This window comes from Tachypleus tridentatus, chromosome 13 (assembly GCF_004210375.1).
Source record: "Tachypleus tridentatus isolate NWPU-2018 chromosome 13, ASM421037v1, whole genome shotgun sequence".
Classification (NCBI taxonomy): domain Eukaryota; kingdom Metazoa; phylum Arthropoda; class Merostomata; order Xiphosura; family Limulidae; genus Tachypleus; species Tachypleus tridentatus.
In genome coordinates, this window is record NC_134837.1 from 167,745,005 (window position 1) to 167,764,850 (window position 19,846).

Consider the following 19,846-nt stretch of genomic DNA (forward strand, 5'->3'; position numbering starts at 1 on the left):
TTTGTAGGGCTTCATTGTTTGTAGGGTTAGTGGGCATTGAAATGTATTCTTGTTATTATGGATATCCCATATCCATGAAAAAAGTAATAAAATTAGGAAAAACAGATTTTCAGGAAATGACCATGCATGGATGACTGTTGTACAGTCACCATCACAGGCCAATTCCATGCCTCAATTTTTCATTTTTCATTCTTTATCTGAGAAATCCTTGGGGCAAATGTCTCCATTTTTCATTCAAAAGGGATAAGAGGGGCTTGGTGGTTTCTCCAAGTCAATCAGGAAGTTGCACTCTGGAGATATTTTAAGGGAACCATCAATATCATAACACACCAGACTTTTCCTGAATTTGAAGAACATTGGGGATATGCCCATCAAGGTTACTCCTCATGCTACCCTGAATTCCACAATAGGGGCTTGAAGAACATTCCTGGGTTAGAGATCCTCATTGGTTTGTCCAGCCAAAACATTTCTGTGGTGCATCAAGTCTCCATTCGCAAAGACAAAATTATGATGCTCACTAATGTTCTGATTTTGACAGTTACATCACCATTTCCCCCTGCCAAAGTCATAGCAGATTATTTAAACTGGAAGGTACAGCCAAACATTCACAACATTTCAATGTCAGCTTGTTGGTCACTCAAAGACATCATTTCGTGATTCTTTAACACATGCTCATTGTGGTGACAAAGACCACGATGCTTACAAGTGCAAACTGGAACCACACTGTGTTAACTGTAGTGTTCACACCTTTGTTATTCTAGTTCTTGCTCTAAGTGGGTGGAGGAGAAAGAGGTGCAATGCTTGAAGACTGTGAACAACATCTTTTTCCCAGAGGCTTGGAAGTTACTGTTCTCTACTCCATCTTAGATGTATGTTGATGCACTCTGTTCCATTGCTACAGTGTGAGTACAGACAGATCTCTTTGTGCCTCCAACAGAGTCATTGCAAAAGGTCTGAAGAATCTTTTGCTCTTCATGGTTACAAGAATTGATGAGTCTATATCTTCCCTCAATCTCTATCTGTGACACTCTTTCTGGTGACTGCTTGGGTCAACTTAATTTAGCACTGGGTCCAAGCATTTCCTATGAATCAACTTCCTTTGGCTCGGGATCCAAACATTGCCTTGGGTCCATCTTCTTCTCCAGTCTCAAAATGCAAAATGATTATTTGCTCATGCCCTCATACAGAGGCCTGTCTACTCTACCCAGGGTAGGATTCACAGAGGTCGATATACCTCTATCCAATAAAGAAAAATGTGGTTAAAACAGAAGGGGTCCCCTCTAATGCTCTTTCATATGAATAAAAATGGCCACTTTTATACAGTGGAACTATTGGGGTTTTTCTTCGAATATAGATGACATTAATATTTTGATTGATTCTTATCTTTCATAAGTATCCAATGCTATTAAACTATATTGCTTGGCAGGCCATAAATCATATCTTGGATTCAGTACACAACTAGCATTTCTTCTACAACCAGTTCCATAATTATATGGGTCAAAATTCAAATGGTCAGTGGGCAGTATACTTTTCCCACCCACCCCCTTTGATCTTTCTCTCTGATTGCCAGGAAGTTGCTGGAGCCCCACGGTTCACCAATATTTTTGGCAGAAGCTTTTCTTGTGCATCTAGCAGTTCTGCTTCATTCATCGCCTTCTTAGCCATCAAGACTGGCTGATTGTCTCTATGACTATAATTGCTCCTCTTTACACTGGTGGAACTCAAGCTTGCTCTTCATTGGTTTGGCAGTCTTGATGATATTCACTATGAGATGCTATACCATCTTTCTCCTGTCTCTCTTGCTACTCTTCTGGTTGTTTTTAACTGGTGGTGGTAGGAGAATGCCTTTCCTGATGCTTGGCACCAGGCTACTGTCCCAAGCTTGGGAAGGTTCCCAAGATTCCTTCAAACTACTGTCCAACAGCTTTGATGAGCTGTCTCTATAAGATCAAACAACCTCTTTTTGCCCACCCAGTGTGGATTTTAATGACAGTGTTTCATCGTGGACCATCTGACGCAAGTTGAAACATTAATTAGAGAAGTATTTCTCAAGTGACAATATCTTGTTTCTGTATTTTGCTACCATGAGAAAGCTTATGATACTACATGGAGTTATGACATCCTGTGAGATCTCCATTGATATGGGATGTGTGGCCATTTGGCCATTTTCATTAAACATTTTTCAATAGACTGGCAATTCCAAGTTTGTGTGCTCATTGTGGTGGCAAATACCATGACACCTGTAAATGTGAAATGGAACCACATTGTGCTAACTATAGTGTTCACCCTAAAATGTTGCCATCTCATGATCCTTCCCGTTCTTTCCCAAAGGAACTTGGTGTCTGTCAGGTCTGGGTCTTGAGTGTCACACTTTTCATTATAAAGATTAATGCCATCAGTGGACATCTCCCCCTACAGTTGCACATGGTCTTTATTTCAACAACTTCCACATCTCATGCCAGTCAAAGAGTGTGAGGTTAATTGAATGGCAGCTACAGACTGCCTTCAATTGTTTACTGAAGTGGACCATAGCAAACAGTTTTACCTTTTCTCTCTCTGACACTTTTTGCATGTGCTTCTGCTGCCAATAGGGTATTTGCCCTAATTCTGAGCTCTGTCTTGGAGAAGTTGTACTTTCCGTGGTCCCTATGGCAAAGTTCTTAGGGCTTATCTTTGACCTTAAGCTCTTCTTTATTCCACACACCAAGCATATAAGTGTCAAGTGTACAAGGGCTCTGAATATCCTCTGTGTCCTTTCCTGTACCTCTTGGGGAGTGGATTGATGTTCTGTGCTAAAAATCCATCGAAACTGGACTATGGGTCTCTGGTCTATGGCTCTGCAATGACCTTGGCTTTGAAAATGTTGGACTCTGATGGTGATCAGGGTCTTTGTCTTTGCACAGGGGCCTTTTGCACTTCTACATTTCAAAGTTTGTGTACTGAGGCTCATGATCCTCCTCTACACCTCTGCTGTTTGCAACTGTCTTTACTGTATGCTTCAAAACTTTGATTCTTACAATCCCACCTGGGGTTGTATTTTCCTTCCTCAGTGGGCCATGTTTTTGCAGAATATACAGTCTGCCATTGTTCCTTTAGGCCTTCATATCCAGGTGCAGTTGGCTTAATTGGATCTGTCCTTTGATAACATTGCTGTTTCCACAGGTCAGCCCATCCCACCATGGCTCATTACCATCCCCAAGTGTGACCTTTCTTGGAGTCATCTGAAGAAGGCAAATACTTCTGATTGAAGTACTGTCTTATGTTTGCTGAATATCTTTCAAGCTATTCTTCCATTCCCATTCATACAGATGGTTTGAAATCAGGTGAATCTGTAGGAGTCACACTTGTTGTGATTCAGTGGTTGCACATAGGATCCTCTCTACAGTTTCTGTGTTCACTGCTGGATTTTATGCCAGTTTTCTTTCACTGGATTACATAGAAGCAATGCAGTACAAGAACTGTAATATTTATACTGTGTCACTTAGTGGTTCTAGAATCGCTTCACGTTAGTTCTTACCCTGTTCTTCTTGATATTCAAAACCAGCTGTCTCATTTTTTTTTGTCATCTACTTCTATCCAGTTTTTCTGGATACCCCATCATATCAGTATTCACCACAGTTAAGTATTGTCTGCTCTGGTGTTATCACTGCCATTTGTATTTCATACATGGACTATGGCCCTGCATTCAAGGCTTAGCTCTGCACCCGTTGGCAGTTGACTTGGAGTGAACAACATAAGGTTTTCCAGACAAAACTTTTTATTGGACTCTGGCTGTCTTGTTTCCATAAGGATCAGAAGAAGGAAGTTTTTCTAACTAGACTACACATTGGCCACAGTTTTTTTCACTTGCCATTTTCTTTTATCTGGGACTGATGCACTAATTTGTGGTCTGTGTGACACTTTAGTCACAATATCCCACATTTTACTGTCATGCTGTTGGTATGACCATGACCTGTGGCACCATTTTAGACATTTTACCATGGATTTACCCCTGATGTTGGACAGTCATTGGCAGTGGTGACACTATTCTCCTCACAAATGTTTTTATTTTTTTGAGGGCCACTGGCCTTTTTAATTCTATAAGTTTTTATCTGACATTGGGCCACTCATTTTATTTTAACTTAATTTCCCTTTACACTTTATAATACTTCTATATTATTTTTCAACTTGCTGTTTGGCATGGATAGCCTAGCTGTTTTTACAACATAAAACACCAAACAGCAACAGCAGCAACAAGAAGCTATGTGCTGTACATGATATCCAGTATGTGTGAAGTTTAATTTGATGAAATCATGATTGAACTTTTCAATATGTCTGTACCATATTGTTGCATTGTCATAACACTGTCTTTGACAATCCATAATATTATTATGTAACTCCACCACAGAAAGCTTCTTAATGGATGAAAAGTATATTGGAGCAAATCCAAAATAACATTCAACATTAGTTTCATCATTTCTGAAGTATCATATAACTATGAGCAGTTGGTTGGTATGAGCTTATGTAAGTTGTAGAGTGAATACTAATCATGAAGCATTTAGCTCCTTATTTCTGGAGCTCTTTTTAATCATATTTTGAAAGCTAAGAGTTGTATAACTTCAACACATCTTTTTTAGTTTATTTATCTACTCCACATTTAAGCTGTGATGCTGCCGAACATACTCCACATTTACATTTGTGAGCAAATATATAAAACTGACACTCAGTTTTGTTTTTCACTTATAAAGGGGGGCAGTGTCTTTGTGATGGTGGGTAATACCGAGCAGCTGCTCTTCCATACTTCAGAAGTGGGAATGGCTATATCTGACTTTTAGATATCTAACCTATCTACTTAGCCCATATTTCATAAGATGTTTTTCTTGTTGAAAATACCATAACCAACCAGAAAGCTAAGTGTAATAAGTCAGTTTTATTTTTGAAAAAGAAAGGCACTGTGTACATGTGACATTCTTAAATATGCTGTATTTTTCAGTTGTGATTGTAAAAGTTAGATAATAGTACACTAATTGGTGGTTAAAACATTATTTAATAAAGTACATTGACAATTAATTATGATATATTACAAAACATTTTCAAATACCATATATCATGTGTGGCTAACCTCTTTGAAGTTCCAAATCCAGAATATTAAATTTCTGTAGACAACAGCATTTAAACTTGTATTTTATTATTTAATGATACCAGTAAAGTCGTTCATCAGTCAATTGGTAGATGGTGAGACAGGCAACATAGGTACTGTTATAAAAGTAAGTTAACTGCAGAGGTTTTTTTTTTTCTCCCATTCCTTTTAAATTGTTTATTGAAGCAGGTTGAAAATAGAGATCTATAAGAGGAATATGCTTGTTAACTAGAGAGTAGAAACAATGTTGTACACTAATACAGCTGAGCATGTCTTTTGTGAGATACTTCTTGGTCATTCCTGTCATATATATTACACTATCTAACAAAATTTGTACTTTTTCTTGTTCCTGGGCAGAAAGAGTTATGTCCCAATTGCTTATGCCTAAAGTAAATGGAAAAGACCTAACTCTTCAAACTTTTCTTTTGTGACCTGGATAATGATATTTTCAAATTTACCCATTTTTCAGAACATTCCAGGTAGATTCAGTGCTGAATAGCTGACAGAAAATTTTCTAGAATGTTGTGGAACTTAAGAGAATTTTCAAGAATCTTTTAGAATTTTCTAGAACTTTCCATAGTAATATATATACTAGGGCTCACCACTCACCACTTCAGTTTAGTTCTAGCTGCCTGAGTGAACACAAAGACCTTTCTGATTTTATCAGAAATGGCATCAAGAAGCTACAAGCATTCTCCTGATGCATTCTGCTATGTATGTGGCCAATTTATCAAGACAAGAGTGAAAAGGTACTCTGTGAAAGCATCTGTTAAGATGTGTGAAACCTACAAGGCATATTTCGGCATTCCTGTCAGGGATCAAGACAAACCACGAGTTTCTAAGGAGGCTTTACCATGTTTACTTGTTATCTTTGCCTTTGGGACAGTAGGGACACCACAGTCCACTACAACAGGAAGCACTAGCCACAATGGACCTAGTTCTCTGTGGGGAGGCACAATGTCAAGTGTGAGCTACTAGTGAACCTCCAGAAGGTGTTGTTCCCACCATTGCGCATAAAATTGGGTCTTATGAAGTAATTTGTCACAGCTCTTGATAAGGAGTCTACAGCCTTCAAGTACCTTCAAAACTTCTTCCCTAAGCTGTCTGAGGCAAAGGTCAAAACTGGTATCTTTGTTGGACCACAAATGAAGAAGATCTTGGAGTGCACAGAATTCCCCAGGAAGCTCGGTAGGAAGGAGAAAAGAGCTTGGGGCAGCTTTGTCGCAGTGGTTTGGGGCTTCTTGGACAATCATAAGGCTGAAAATTATGTGGAACTGTTTGAGGCTCTGGTGAAGAACTATGCCAAAATGTTTTGTTTGTTTTCGAATTTCGCGCAAAGCTACTCGAGGGCTATCTGTGCTAGCCGTCCTTAATTTAGCAGTGTAAGACTAGAGGGAAGGCAGCTAGTCATCACCAACCACCGCCAACTCTTGGGCTTCTCTTTTACCAATGAACAGTGGGATTGACCATCACATTTTAATGCCCCAATGGCTGAAAGGGCGAGCATGTTTGGTGCAACTGGGATTCGAACCCGCGACCCTCAGGTTAAGAGTCGCACGCCTTAACACGCTTGGCCATGTGGGAACTGCAGGATGTCCCTGAAAGTCCAAATCTTTGATGCTCATCTTGATAGATTCAAAGAGAACATGGGAGCATACTCAGAAGAGCAAGGCAAGTGTTTCTACCAAGATATACTGGACATTGAATGCCGCTACCAAGGAGCGTATAATGAAAACATGATGGGAGACTATTTGGGGGCTGATGCTTGAAAATGATTTACAGTCGCAAATCTTGCAAAACTACACACTTCTGAACATTTTTGCTCATTTTTGTGTAACTTCAGTATAAATATAAGTACTTCTTGATTCATATGTTGTTTTATTCAGACCTTATGTAAATGAAAATGTGCATATTTGTCCATTTTTACATAGAAAGTAGGTTAATTTCTAAATTTCATTATCCAGGTCACAAAAGCAAAGTTTGAAAGGAATAATGGCCATATTCTGTTATTTTAGAACATGAGCAATTAAGAAATAACACACACTATCCAGGAACAAAATTTGTCTTTACATAATGTAATGGGTTCTTTTACTGCATTAAGATGCTTGACTTAATATAATGGATGGCTTTTAGATTGAACATTTTTGTTTGTGTTGTTTGCAAAATCTTAATGTTCTGATTTTCTTTAGAGTAAAGTTCACTAATACTTTGTTGTGATAGTAAAATCTAAATTTTTTTTATAAGATCAAATTATTTACTTTATAAAATTTACCTAAATGAAGTATCACAAACAGTGTGATGTTGTAATTATATACACATGATATTGTAATGCTTGTATGTTTAACTCAAGCAAACTGAAGTTGGATGAGAAATTTGTAACTAAAGACTTCAGATACAGAGTAGTCAGTGTTCAGAAGTCAGCTGATCAGGGTATTCTTCTTCATTTGAATCCTGAAAATGACAGCAGTTCTTTAAGGACGTGTTCTCTGCAAGGTTTCTGGTAAGTTAGAATATGTTAACTTTTGGCTATTTTTTAGTTTTAAAAATGTGGGTAGATTATTGATATATATTTTTTGAATGGTTGTATAAAAGCATGATTGTGAAATATTTCTGGTATTTTTCAGTCATTGCACATAATGTTCATTTCTTCAGAAAGTGACTAAAAATAACTCATACTCTAGAGCGTTAACATAATAAAAAATCCTTAAAAGGTAATTTACATAACGTATTATTGGGTTCTTTCTTTGTATATCACATAACTTTACATTTTCTCGTAGTAAAAACATTCACCTCCCAGGTAGACAAAACTTCATTTTTCCCTCTTACTGCTTTATCCTCAGTAGATGATTTTGTGATGTAAAAGATTCTCTTTGATCATTATGAGATTTAATTTTGTTATAGTAAACCCTATAACATGAAAATTATACCCCGGAATGGCTCATTTTGGTAACACATATAACTAGCATTATGGATGGATTATCTCACAAACCCTTCCTATTTTTTGTATTAGAGTAGATGAAATTTTCAGTTTTTATTATGTTTTTAGCTGGGTTTCTATAGAGAAAAACTGATCACCCTTTTGTTTATATTGGTAATTGTTACAAAGTGAAATGTTGAATGATAATTCTTTTTCTTTTTTTTTCTGTAGGACCAACACTTTGGTTAGTGAAGGTGACACTGTTCATGTTATTGCATCATTTGTTAATGGACATTGTGATATAAATGATGAATATGGCCTTCTTGTGGTCAATCCTGATCATTTAATCTCTAGTACTTCTGTAGTATCATCCCTTTTTTGTATGAGAAAGGCAGTTCTGATGGACAAATTCCATGGTTGGGAGAAAGGGAATCTTTCCATGTTACAAGGAAGTTTGATTCATGAATTATTCCAAGAGGTATGTAATTCCATGTGTCACTTTAAAAGCTGCTTGATGATTATTGTATTAGATGGTTGTTTTGTTTGAAGAGCCATCTTAAATTAACCAGTGACTGCATGTCAGTACCAATAATCCCATATCTCATCTTTCAATATTGATCACAAAGAAGTTGTTTTTATTTACTTTGATTTTTTTTTCACCTGAGCATAACTCAGTTAGTGTGCCAGCCTGTGGATCTGAAGATCCATTCTTTGTATCATGTAATGTAAAACAAACATCCTTAATACTTTGGGCTATTATAAGGTTGATGGTAAAAAAATCTTTCTATTTAATTTGTTGATTAGCCCTATAGTTTGTAGTACATGCTGTTTATTAGTTACCTTACTTTTAGTCCATCATTTACAAATTAATCCTTTTGCAATGGGTCATGGGTCAAATGCCATGCCATTGCATTTGTTGACTTGCATTCAAAATTTTATTTAACTATTATTTTGAATTTATATTGGTAAGTTTGGAATCAAATTGTAGGATAAAATACAAACTTTAATATTATATGTGAATTAATTTCTTAATTTAAAAATAAATATTAAAATAAAACACCTAAATATAGAGTTTAATGAATTGCATGATATTTTGAATGAAACATTGTTTGAAGTTAGATGTTTGTCATGTCAAAATACAAAGTATCAAGCTAGAATATAAAATATGAACCTCATAGCTTTCAATTTTGCCGAGATATATGGCTTATCTATTGAATCAGACACAGTGGCCCTGTTCATCTCTTTCCATTTTTGAAATTGTCCCTTATATATACTTACTTCAATGTATGAAATGTGAATAACCAATCAACAGCCTAGAATACACCTGGTGGTTTTATCAGACATTTTAATGGGTGAAAAGGCTATCTACCACGTTCTTTCAAACCAAGATTTCAAGAAAGTAGGTTGTATCTTTAGTCTGCTTGAAGTTTCATATTTTTTTAAAATCAAAATACATCTTAGTTACAAAGCTTAATATATTATAGTGGAAGTCTGTGGTATCAGTATAGTTATTTATGAATTTTTATTTATTTAACTGTATATATAAAAATCTAAAATTTTTAGAACCCCTATGTGTGAAATTTTAAGACTTAATCCATGTCAAGCAGCAACTGGATTCAAAGGTCATAATGAGAAGAGATAATTATTTGCTTTACTTCTTGATTTATTTTTCTATATTTTAAGAAAAACAAGTTTAATAATTTATTTTAAAATAGTCATAATCTATATACATATATAATGTATAATAATTGAAATGTGACTGTATATTATAAAATACTAGTCCACTAAAACACAAGGAAGGTTAAAGGTCAGTTTTATATTGTTGGATATATAACATGAATACACGTGGAATGTGTCAGTGCAAATTATGTAATGTTTGCTAGTAATGACTGGAAGGTAATTATAATAGGTAATAAATAAATATATATATAAATACATTGTGCTATGAGATTTAAACCACTTAGATTAAACATTTGTATTTATTTCCCAACCTTTAATGATGGTTTTGAGGTTGGTCAAGTGGTAGTTAGAGCATAGAAAATAACATAAAGTATAAAGTTTTACCGAAAGCAAATCTTTGAAATGTATGTAGTAGGTTTTAGTGATTGTGCAAATTATATTTGAGATTTTTGGGACAAAGAGTAGTTTTTAATCATAATTCATATGGGACAAGATTTAGAAGGTGAAACGGGAAAGATGTCTCCCATGCCCTTTTAATCTCTCTTTCCAGTGGCCAGGAAGGTGCTTTTCTTGTGCATCCTGTACTTCTGTTTTCTCCCTCACCTTCTTGGCCATCAACCTATGACCTTTGGGCTGATCATTTCTATGACTGTAATTGCACTTTTACACTGGAATTCAAACTTGTTCTTCATTGATCTGGCAGTACATCAGTTGGTCCTGATGATGTTAATTTTGAAATGCTTTGCCATCTCTCTCCTGTTTTTCTTATTGTTCTTCTGGTTATTTTTAACTAGATTGGGCAGAAGAACATTTTTCCTCATGCTTGGCACCGGACTGTTATCTTCCTTTTCTCTAAGCCTAGGAAGGATTCCAAGATTTCCTCTAATTATTGTCCAACTGGTTTGAGTTATTGTTTCTATAAGGTTTTAGAGAGGATGTTTAATAAATGTCTTGTGTGTTTCCTCAAATCAAACAACTTTCTCTTACTCATCCAGTCTAGGTTTTGTCAACAGTACTACACTGTAGACAACCTGATTCAACTTGAAAGGTCAATCAGGGAAGCATTCCTCAAGAAGGACTATCTTGTTTCCATGTTCTTTGACCTTGAAAAAGCATACAACACTCTTGAGGTACAGCATTTTGCAGGATCTTCACTCCTATGGATTGCATGGCCATTTACCCATTTTTACTAAGAATGTTTTATTGGACAAGCAATTCCAAGTCCATGGGGATATGACACTTTCTTGTTCTTTTTCTCAGGAACATGGAGACCCTTGGCACTGTGTCTTGTTTATCAAACTTTTTAAAATCAAGATTAATGCTGTCATTACACAATTTTATCATATTGTTGCTAATGAGCTCTATAATAGAACTTCCATATCTCATGTTGGTTGTTGAACAGCAGATTCAGATTACCTTCATTTGCTTGTTGAAGTTTTATCTTTTTTATTTCTCCAAACCCATTTGCATGTGTTTTTACCACCAATGAGGTATACACCTTGATTTTGAACTACATTTTGGGGATGTTGTTCTTCTTGTGGCTCTCGAAGCAAAGTTCTTGGGGCTTATCTTCAACCATGGCTTATTTTCATTCCTCATCAAGCAGCTACATGTTAAGTGTACAAGGGCACTGAACATCTTCCATGTCCTCTCTTTCACCTTTTGTAGAGCATATCAGTGTTCTATGCTCAAGATTTATTGTGCCCTCATTTACTCCAAATTGGACAATGGGTCTCTGGTCTGTGGTTCTGCCTGGACTATGGTCTTGAAGATGCTGGACCCCATTCACCATCTGGGGGCTTCAGCTCTCCACAGGGTCTTTCCAGAGTTTGTACACCAAGACCCACAAACCTTCTTCTAACTTCCACCTCTTGTAACTTTCTTTGTTTAAACTTTTGAACTTCAATCCTTAACACAGCATTCCATCAGAGTTATGTCTTCCTTCCTTATTGGACTATGCTCTTTTGGAATAAATGGTCTGCCATCTCCCTATCATTCTTCATATTCAGATATAGCTTGATGAATTGGATCTGTTCTTGGATGACATTGCTGTCTCCACTGATCAGCCATCTCTCTATGGCTTATTACCATCTCTACTTGTGACCTTTCTTTGAGTCACCTGAAGAAGGCAAACACTTCTGATTGAAACTACCATCTTCTGTTTGCCAAACACCTTTTGAACCATTCTTGTATTCCCATTTATACAGATGGTTTGAAATCAGGCTACTCTGTGGGCTCTGCCATGGTTTATTGTGGCTTGGTTTGTTCTCACAGGATCCCCTAAAAATTTGTGTGTTCACTGCCGAGTTGTATACCATTTCTCTTGTCCTGAATCATGTAAAAGCTATGCAGTATGCCTATTTACACTGACTCTCTACTCACCTTATTTTTGATGATATTCAAAAAATAACCCCTCGGTGTGGATTCCTGTACGTGGTGAGGGGACCTCCCAGGGAAGGTTCTGTTCTATCTGGTTACCTTCTCTGGGATCTAAACATCCACCCACGTGTTTGCCGTGCGTGGTGACCCGTGAAGGGGAGGAGAGGATCCTGGTGGTTGAGGGGTCCAACCCTAACACACCACTTTGGCCTCGAATTTCTGTAGATGGGCGGCCTTTGGGTGGCCCCCATTGGGTCAATCGGCTGGTCCACTTGGGTTAGAGTCAACCAAGTACCAGTGTTGGAAGTTCTCAACAGGTGTTGTGGACATTGTGCCTGATGCTGGTGTTTGGGTATAGTGCTCACGAAACCCTGGCGTTGCTGTATTGTCCTTGCGTGACTTTGTAGTGCGTCCCCTTGTAGGGCTCCATGGTGGGTGGGGTCAGTGGGTACCGACATTTTTCTTTTCCTATGGATCCTCTAAAAAATTTAAATAAAATTGTAAAAAAACAGTCAATGAGTAGCGACCACGTCTTGAATACTCAGAACAGCAATCTTCAACATCAGTAACACACGTACCTCATTTTCTTATAATACATTCTCTTTCAGAAAACCTTTAGGGCAAATGTCCCCTTTTTTATTCAAAAGGGGCTAGAGGGACTTGCTGGCTCTCCAAAGTCAGTAAAGAAACTTCGATCTGGTGACATATTGGTTGAAACATCCACATCCCAACACAGTGAACTCCTCTTGAATTCAAAGGCAATTGGGGATATACCTATTGAGGTTACACCCCATGCTACCTTGAATTCTTCACGAGGAGTTATTGTTGAAAGGGATTTGAAGAACGTTCCCAAGTCAGAGATTCTCGCTGGTCTCTCCACTCAAGGAGTTTCAGCAGTGAGGTGCATCTCCACTAGCAAAGATGGAGTTACACTGCCAACAAATACCCTCGTTTTAACATTTACTTCACCACGTGCACCTGCCACCATCAATGCAGGTTATCTCATTTGCAGGGATTGGCCATACATACCAAACCCTCTTCGATGTTTCCAATGTCAGAGATTCGGCCACTGAAAGACATCTTGTCGTGGTTCCCTGACAGGTGCTCGTTCTGGAGGCAAGGACCACGATGCCTATGACTGTGACATGAACCCACATTGCGTAAACTGCAATGGTTCTCACCCCTCTTACTTTCATTCTTGCCCAAAATGGTTGGAGGAAAAAGAGGTGCAGCGTTTGAAAACGACACATAACATTAGTTATCCTGAGGCTCGGAAATTGCTGTCCACAACTCCATCTCGGACATATGTTGCTGCACTTCATTCCACAACTACAGTGGGAGTGCAGACAGATCTCTCTGTGCCTCCAAGAGAATCATTTTCAAAACAAATGAAAAGCCTTTTGACCTCCGTGGTTAAAAAGGTTGATGAATCGACTTCCACACCCATCTCTGTTCCTGCCATACCTTCCAACAAACCTCAAGATCCACGTCCTCCAGTTTCAAATACAGGCATTTCTTCTGATACATCTTTTTCTCCCACCACAAGAGACAAAACAATTATTCGTTTGCGTCCTCAGTCACTGGATTCGATTCCCCTTCCAATAACAAAAACCTGCCCACCCGACCCAGAGCAGGATCCATGGAGGTTGATAGACCTCCTCCGAGTAAAGCCAGTAAAGAAAAAAGACGTGGTCGTAAACCGAAGGGTTCTCCAGCCACCTCACCTACCCGTTCTTAAAAATGGCCACCTTGATACAATGGAACTGTCGAGGTTTACGTTCTAATCTGGATGATATCAAAACGCTTATTGCTTCCTACCATCCTGTTTGTCTTTCTTTACAAGAAACATTTCTCAAAACTGCTGATACTGTCTCCATTCAGCAGATTTCTCTGTACAGAAATGACAGGTTGTGTGATGGTCGAGTACATGGAGGGGTGGCACTGTTGGTTGATCAACACGTGCCCATCCTGTCTTTGCCACTCAACACACCCTTGGAGGCTGTAGACATCCGTGTTTCCTTGGGTCATCCCATCACTGTTTGTTCTCTGTACCTGTCCCCTGGAGAGACATATGATCAATCAGATCTTGATGCTCTCGTTGAAGAATTGCCATCTCCATTTCTAATCCTAGGGGATTTTAATGGACATCATCCCCTCTGGGGAAGTGCTATTATTGATGGGAGGGGCCGATCTGTAGAGCGGATGGTCTCTGATCACAATCTTTCTCTTTTCAATACTGGTTCTTCCACTTACTTTCATGCACCTAGTCAGTCCTTTACCACTATTGATCTCTCAGTTTGCTCCCCTTCATTATTCTCCCATTTTTCATGGAGGGTTGACAGTAATCCACTAGGCAGTGATCATTTTCTGATCCTTTTGAGAGAGACTGGCGTGGTCGATGCCACCCTACCAGCGTGCCCGGTGGAAGCTGGATCAGGCAGACTGGTCCACTTTCACTGCTCTCGCAGAACTTGATCCTGCCATCGTAAATCAGCCATCAATAGATGACTGTGTAGCAGCGGTAACTGACTGTATTACACATGCAGCTGCTCAGTGTATTCCTAAAACCTCGACACGTTTTCCACGATATCCTCGTCCGTGGTGGAATCCTGCTTGCCACTTAGCACGGAAGGTTCAAAAGCGGGCCTGGGATACTTTTCGTAGATATCCCACAGTTTTAAACCGGGTTGCTTTCCAATGGGCCCGTGCACATGCTAGGTGGGTAAGACGTCAAAGCCAGAAGGAATCTTGGATTAAGTTCACAACCAGCATATCTTCTACCACCAGTTCCAAGATCATATGGGACAGGATTCGAAAGGTTAATGGGCACCACAATTCTGTCCCCCTCTCGATCTTACTCTCTGATGGTCAGGAGGTGACTGATGTTCGGAACATCGCTAACACTCTAGGTGAAAGCTTTTGCCGGGTATCTAGCACTTCTGCTTGTTCCTCCACCTTCCTGGCCATCAAGACTCGGGCAGAGCGATCACCTCTTTCCTTTCGAACTGACTGTTTTTGTCTTTTTACCCTGGTGGAACTAAAAAATGGCCCTTCATCGGTCTGCCAGTACGTTTGTTGAATACCTGATGATATTCATTATGACATGCTGCACCATCTATCTCCTGCTTCTCTTGATGTTCTTCTGATTGTTTTCAACCAGATCTGGCAGGAGAATGTTTTTCCTGATGCCTGGCGCCAGGCTATTATTTTACCTTACTCTAAGCCAGGGAAAGATCCCAAGATTCCTTCAAACTACCGTCCAGTGGCTTTGACGAACTGTCTCTGTAAGACATTAGAAAGGATGGTTAATGCTCGTCTTGTTTGGTTCCTTGAATCAAACAAACTCCTCTCGCCCACCCAATGTGGGTTCCGTCGACAGCACTCCACCACAGACCACCTAATTCATCTTGAAACATCTTTCAGAGAAGCCTTTCTCAACCGCCAACATCTTGTATCAATATTCTTTGACATAGAGAAGGCTTACGACACAACATGGAGGTATGGCGTTTTGCGAGATCTCCATACATATGGGTTACATGGCCATCTACCCATGTTTATTAAATATTTTTTAATAGACAGGAGATTCCAAGTTCGTGTGGGTTTGACACTTTCCCATTGTTTTGTACAGGAACTTAGAGTTCCTCAAGGCTGTGTATTGAATGTTACACTCTTCAGTATAAAGATAAATGCCATCACTGAACAACTCCCTCTCACTGTTGGGAATGGGCTGTATGTCGACGACTTTCACATCTCATGTCAGTCGTCAAACATGAGATATATTGAGCGGCAACTACAAACCGCCCTCAATTGTGTATGGAAATGGACTCTGGCGAACGGCTTTAATTTCTCTCTCTCCAAAACTGTATGCATGCACTTTTGCCGTCGACGGGGTATTCACCCTGATCCTGAACTTCATATCGGTGAAGTTTTGCTGCCAGTGGTCCCGGAGACCAAGTTCTTGGGGCTTATCTTTGATCGTAAACTGACCTTTATACCACACTTAAAGCAGCTTCGGGTCAAATGCACAAGAGCACTGAACATCCTCCATATTCTCTCTTCTACCAGTTGGGGGGCAGATCGCTGTTCAGTGTTAAAGGTATATCGTGCTCTTATTAGATCGAAACTCGATTATGGATCAATGGTCTATGGCTCTGCCAGACCCTTGGCCTTAAAGATGCTGGACCCCATTCATCACCAAGGACTTTGATTCTGCACTGGGGCTTTCCGTACCTCTCAGTTCAAAGTATATACATTGAATCTCATGAACCTTCTCTACACCTTCGCTGTTTGCAACTATCTTTACAATATACTTCGAAACTTCATTCCTTACAAAAGCATCCCACCTGGAAATGTGTTTTCCTTCCTCGGTGGGCAGTACTTTTTCAGAACAGACGATCTGTCATTTCTCCGTTTTGCCTTCGCATCCGGGCGCAGTTGGATGAATTGGGTCTGTCCTTGGATAACATTGCAGATTCCACAGGTCGGTCCATCCCACCATGGCTTATTACAGCCCCCAAATGTGACCTTTCTTTCAGTCACCTAAAGAAGGCAGATACTCCAGATTGGAAGTACCGTCTTTTATTCAATGAATATCTTTCAAACAATCATTCAGTTCCCATTTATACAGATGGTTCCAAATCAGGTAATTCAGTGGGCTCTGCTATGGTTTGCTATGGGTCAGTAGTTGTGCGCAGAATCCCTTCTACAGCTTCTATGTTCACTGCTGAACTGTATGCCATATCTCTTTCCCTGGATCATATTGCAGCTGAGCAGTACTCCAACTGCACTATTTATACTGATTCGCTTAGTTCTATACTTGCCTTGGAATCGCTACACGTTAGCTCACATCCTATTCTTGCTGATATTCGAAACCGACTGGCCCATTTCTCATTAGCAGCTACTTCAATCCATTTTTCTGGATACCAGGCCATGTTGGTATTGAGGGAACGAGTTTGCAGACATGGCAGCTAAATATGTCTGCTTCAGCACCATCACTCCTATGCCTATTCCGTACATGGACTATGGTGTTGTCTTCAAGGCTCGACTCCGTGCCAGCTGGCAGTCCACTTGGAGTGAGCAACGCGACAACAAACTTTTTCAAATCAAACCAAAAATTGGACTTTGGCCATCTAGCTTCCGTAAAGTTTGGAAGGAGGAAGTTGTTCTCGCTATGCTACGCATTTGTCACAGTTTTTTAACTTATCATTTTCTTTTATCTGGAACTGATGCACCAATGTGTAGTTTGTGTAACACTCAAATCACTATCAGCCACGTTTTACTTTCTTGCCATCCTTACAATTCTCAACGACGGCAATAATTTAAACATATTTTCTCCCAGGGTCAGTCTGTAACATTGGACAGAGTTATTGGTTATGGTGACTCTGTCCACCTTGATAATGTTTTTAATTTTTTAATGGCCATTAATCTTTTTAATCTCATTTAATTGTTGCATATTTATTCATTACACCTTTTAATTGTGGTTCCTTTTTTACAGTTTTAATCTCTCTCCTTCAATTTGACATTGGACAATGGCCAGAACATTAAATAACTCGACACCAGGACTGGAAAGGTCAACTTCAGGTGACTAATGCTACTGTTTGAACTATCCGTTTGAACTACTCATTAGTTGTCCTGGCGAGTTGTTATTATACTTTTGCTGCATGTCATTTAACACTTTTAGTACTGGCCATATTGACTCATAACACGGAACCAGGACTGGAAAGACCAACTTCAGGTGACTGACGGTGGTTTTTATACTTACCTGTTAGTCTTCCTGGTGGGTTATGATCATTACCATTCTGCTACCGGTAGTTCTTTACAACTTTGTTGACTGGATGTCAACATTGGTTTTACATTTTGCTTTTATCTTCAATTACCATTTTCTGTTTTAATTGCCATTTTGCTTTTATCTTCAATTACTTTTACAAATTTTACTCCATTTACTGGACTTTTATCTTTTTACTGGACATTTGGCTACTCATTATTACGATTTTGGGGAGTGTCTTTTTAAACTTCTATTCTTTTACATTTTGATACTGGTTGCTATGACACATAACCCGGAACCAGGACTGGAAAGACCAATTTCAGGTGACTGACGGTGGTTCTTGAACTTACCTGTTAGTCTTCCTGGTGGGTTATGATCATTACCTTTTTGCTGGAGTAAATACCTTACAACTTCTTATACTCTGCCTTCTATCTTAACATTGTAGACTAGGTGTCAACATTGGTTTTATACTTTTTTGTTTTACCTTCATTTCCATTTATGTCTATTACTACATTTATTTATTTTTTTTTATTTTTTTTACATTTTTACTGAATGTCTGGCACAGATAGCCTCGCTGCTTTGTGCCATAAAACACTAAATCAATCAATCAAAAATAACTGGCCCATTTTTTTATCTTCTTTTTCTATCTAGTTTTTCAGGATACTTGGCCACCTTAGTATTCACAGGAATGAGCTTGTTAATGGCACAGCTAAGTCCATCTGCTCTGGTACTCTTACAGCCATATCTGTTCCATTTATGACCTGTGGTCCTGTATTGAAGGCTTTGCTTCATGCAAGTTGGCAGTCATAGCAAATTTTTTTCAGATTAAACCTTATGTTGTTTTTTGGTTCTTCTTTTTCCTTAATGATTGGAAGGAGGAAGTTGTCCTGATACCATTTTAAATGTGTTATCTGAGGGTTTATTTCTGACATTGTATGGTATCACTGGCGATGGTGACACTGTCCAGCTTGATTGTACTTTTTATTTCTATGAGCCATTGACTTTTTTAATATTATTGAGATCTTTTTTCTGAATGTTAGACTGTTTAGTTTTTACTGAATTTATTTTACATTTTATAATAATTTTACTTTTACAGTTTTTACCAGCTGTTTGGCACAGATAGCCTAATTGTTTTGTGCCATTAAACATCATAAAACCTTTCAACTAACTAACTAGAACAGAATTATTTAACAGAATTGTTTATTGTTTGCTTAACTCACCTGGTGTGCAACAGTAATTGTGTTTCTCAGTTTTTATGTCTTTAGATAGTAAATTTAAAAAAATACAAGTAACTTAGTTTTCTCCTGCTATTTGTTAAAACAAAATTTCCTTACCTTGTTTATTCTAGGTGGTACAACATAAAATTATCTCTCAAGATGAGATGAAGAATAGGCTGAAGGTTTTGCTTAAACAGCAGTCTAGTCTACATGAAATGTATGTACTGATACTATAGCACAGTATTAACTTCATTTTGTGTTGTGTTTGTTAGTCTTAGTTTAGATACAGTAGAATATTTTTATGCTTCTTTAAGCTATAATGCAGAAATATGGCATTGGTAATGTTATACTATTTTTTGTGTTGTTACTTTGTACTTTTTGGAATAAGTATCATGTCATATGTATTTGTTTTTGTGAATCATTTTTAGTGAGACTTGTTAATATAACTTTCATCAACTGAAAAAAATAAAAAAACTGAAATACTCAGACATGTTACAACAATAATGCAAGTTGAACATTTCGATACAAAATTTTAAAATTTCTCCTATTATATTAGATGCAAAATTAATGCTGGTTTGTTGACCTGAGATCAGCAAGTAAGATGTTAAGCTACCAGTTAGTTTTAAGGTAAAGATATATTGTACCACTTTTATTATGTAAACAAAATCTTCCTACTTTAATCCAAATCATGTTTCTTAACCCATCTATTAACTGTACATGCATGTTTTCATAATTCTCACTTAACTACTTCCCTACCATTAAAAATTCCA

General features: G+C 38.2%; 1 protein-coding gene across 5 annotated transcripts in view; it reads left to right on the plus strand.

The window, feature by feature from the left end:
* Nucleotides 1-19,846, plus strand: part of Dna2 (DNA replication helicase/nuclease 2) — a 79,093-nt gene that overhangs the window by 27,539 nt on the left and 31,708 nt on the right. For all 5 annotated transcript variants that reach the window (XM_076483825.1, XM_076483826.1, XM_076483827.1 and 2 more), the window contains 3 exons: nucleotides 7,470-7,619; nucleotides 8,268-8,514; nucleotides 19,208-19,293. In XM_076483825.1, coding sequence (XP_076339940.1) covers nucleotides 7,470-7,619; nucleotides 8,268-8,514; nucleotides 19,208-19,293 — 483 coding nt within the window. The remainder of the gene's footprint in view (nucleotides 1-7,469; nucleotides 7,620-8,267; nucleotides 8,515-19,207; nucleotides 19,294-19,846) is intronic.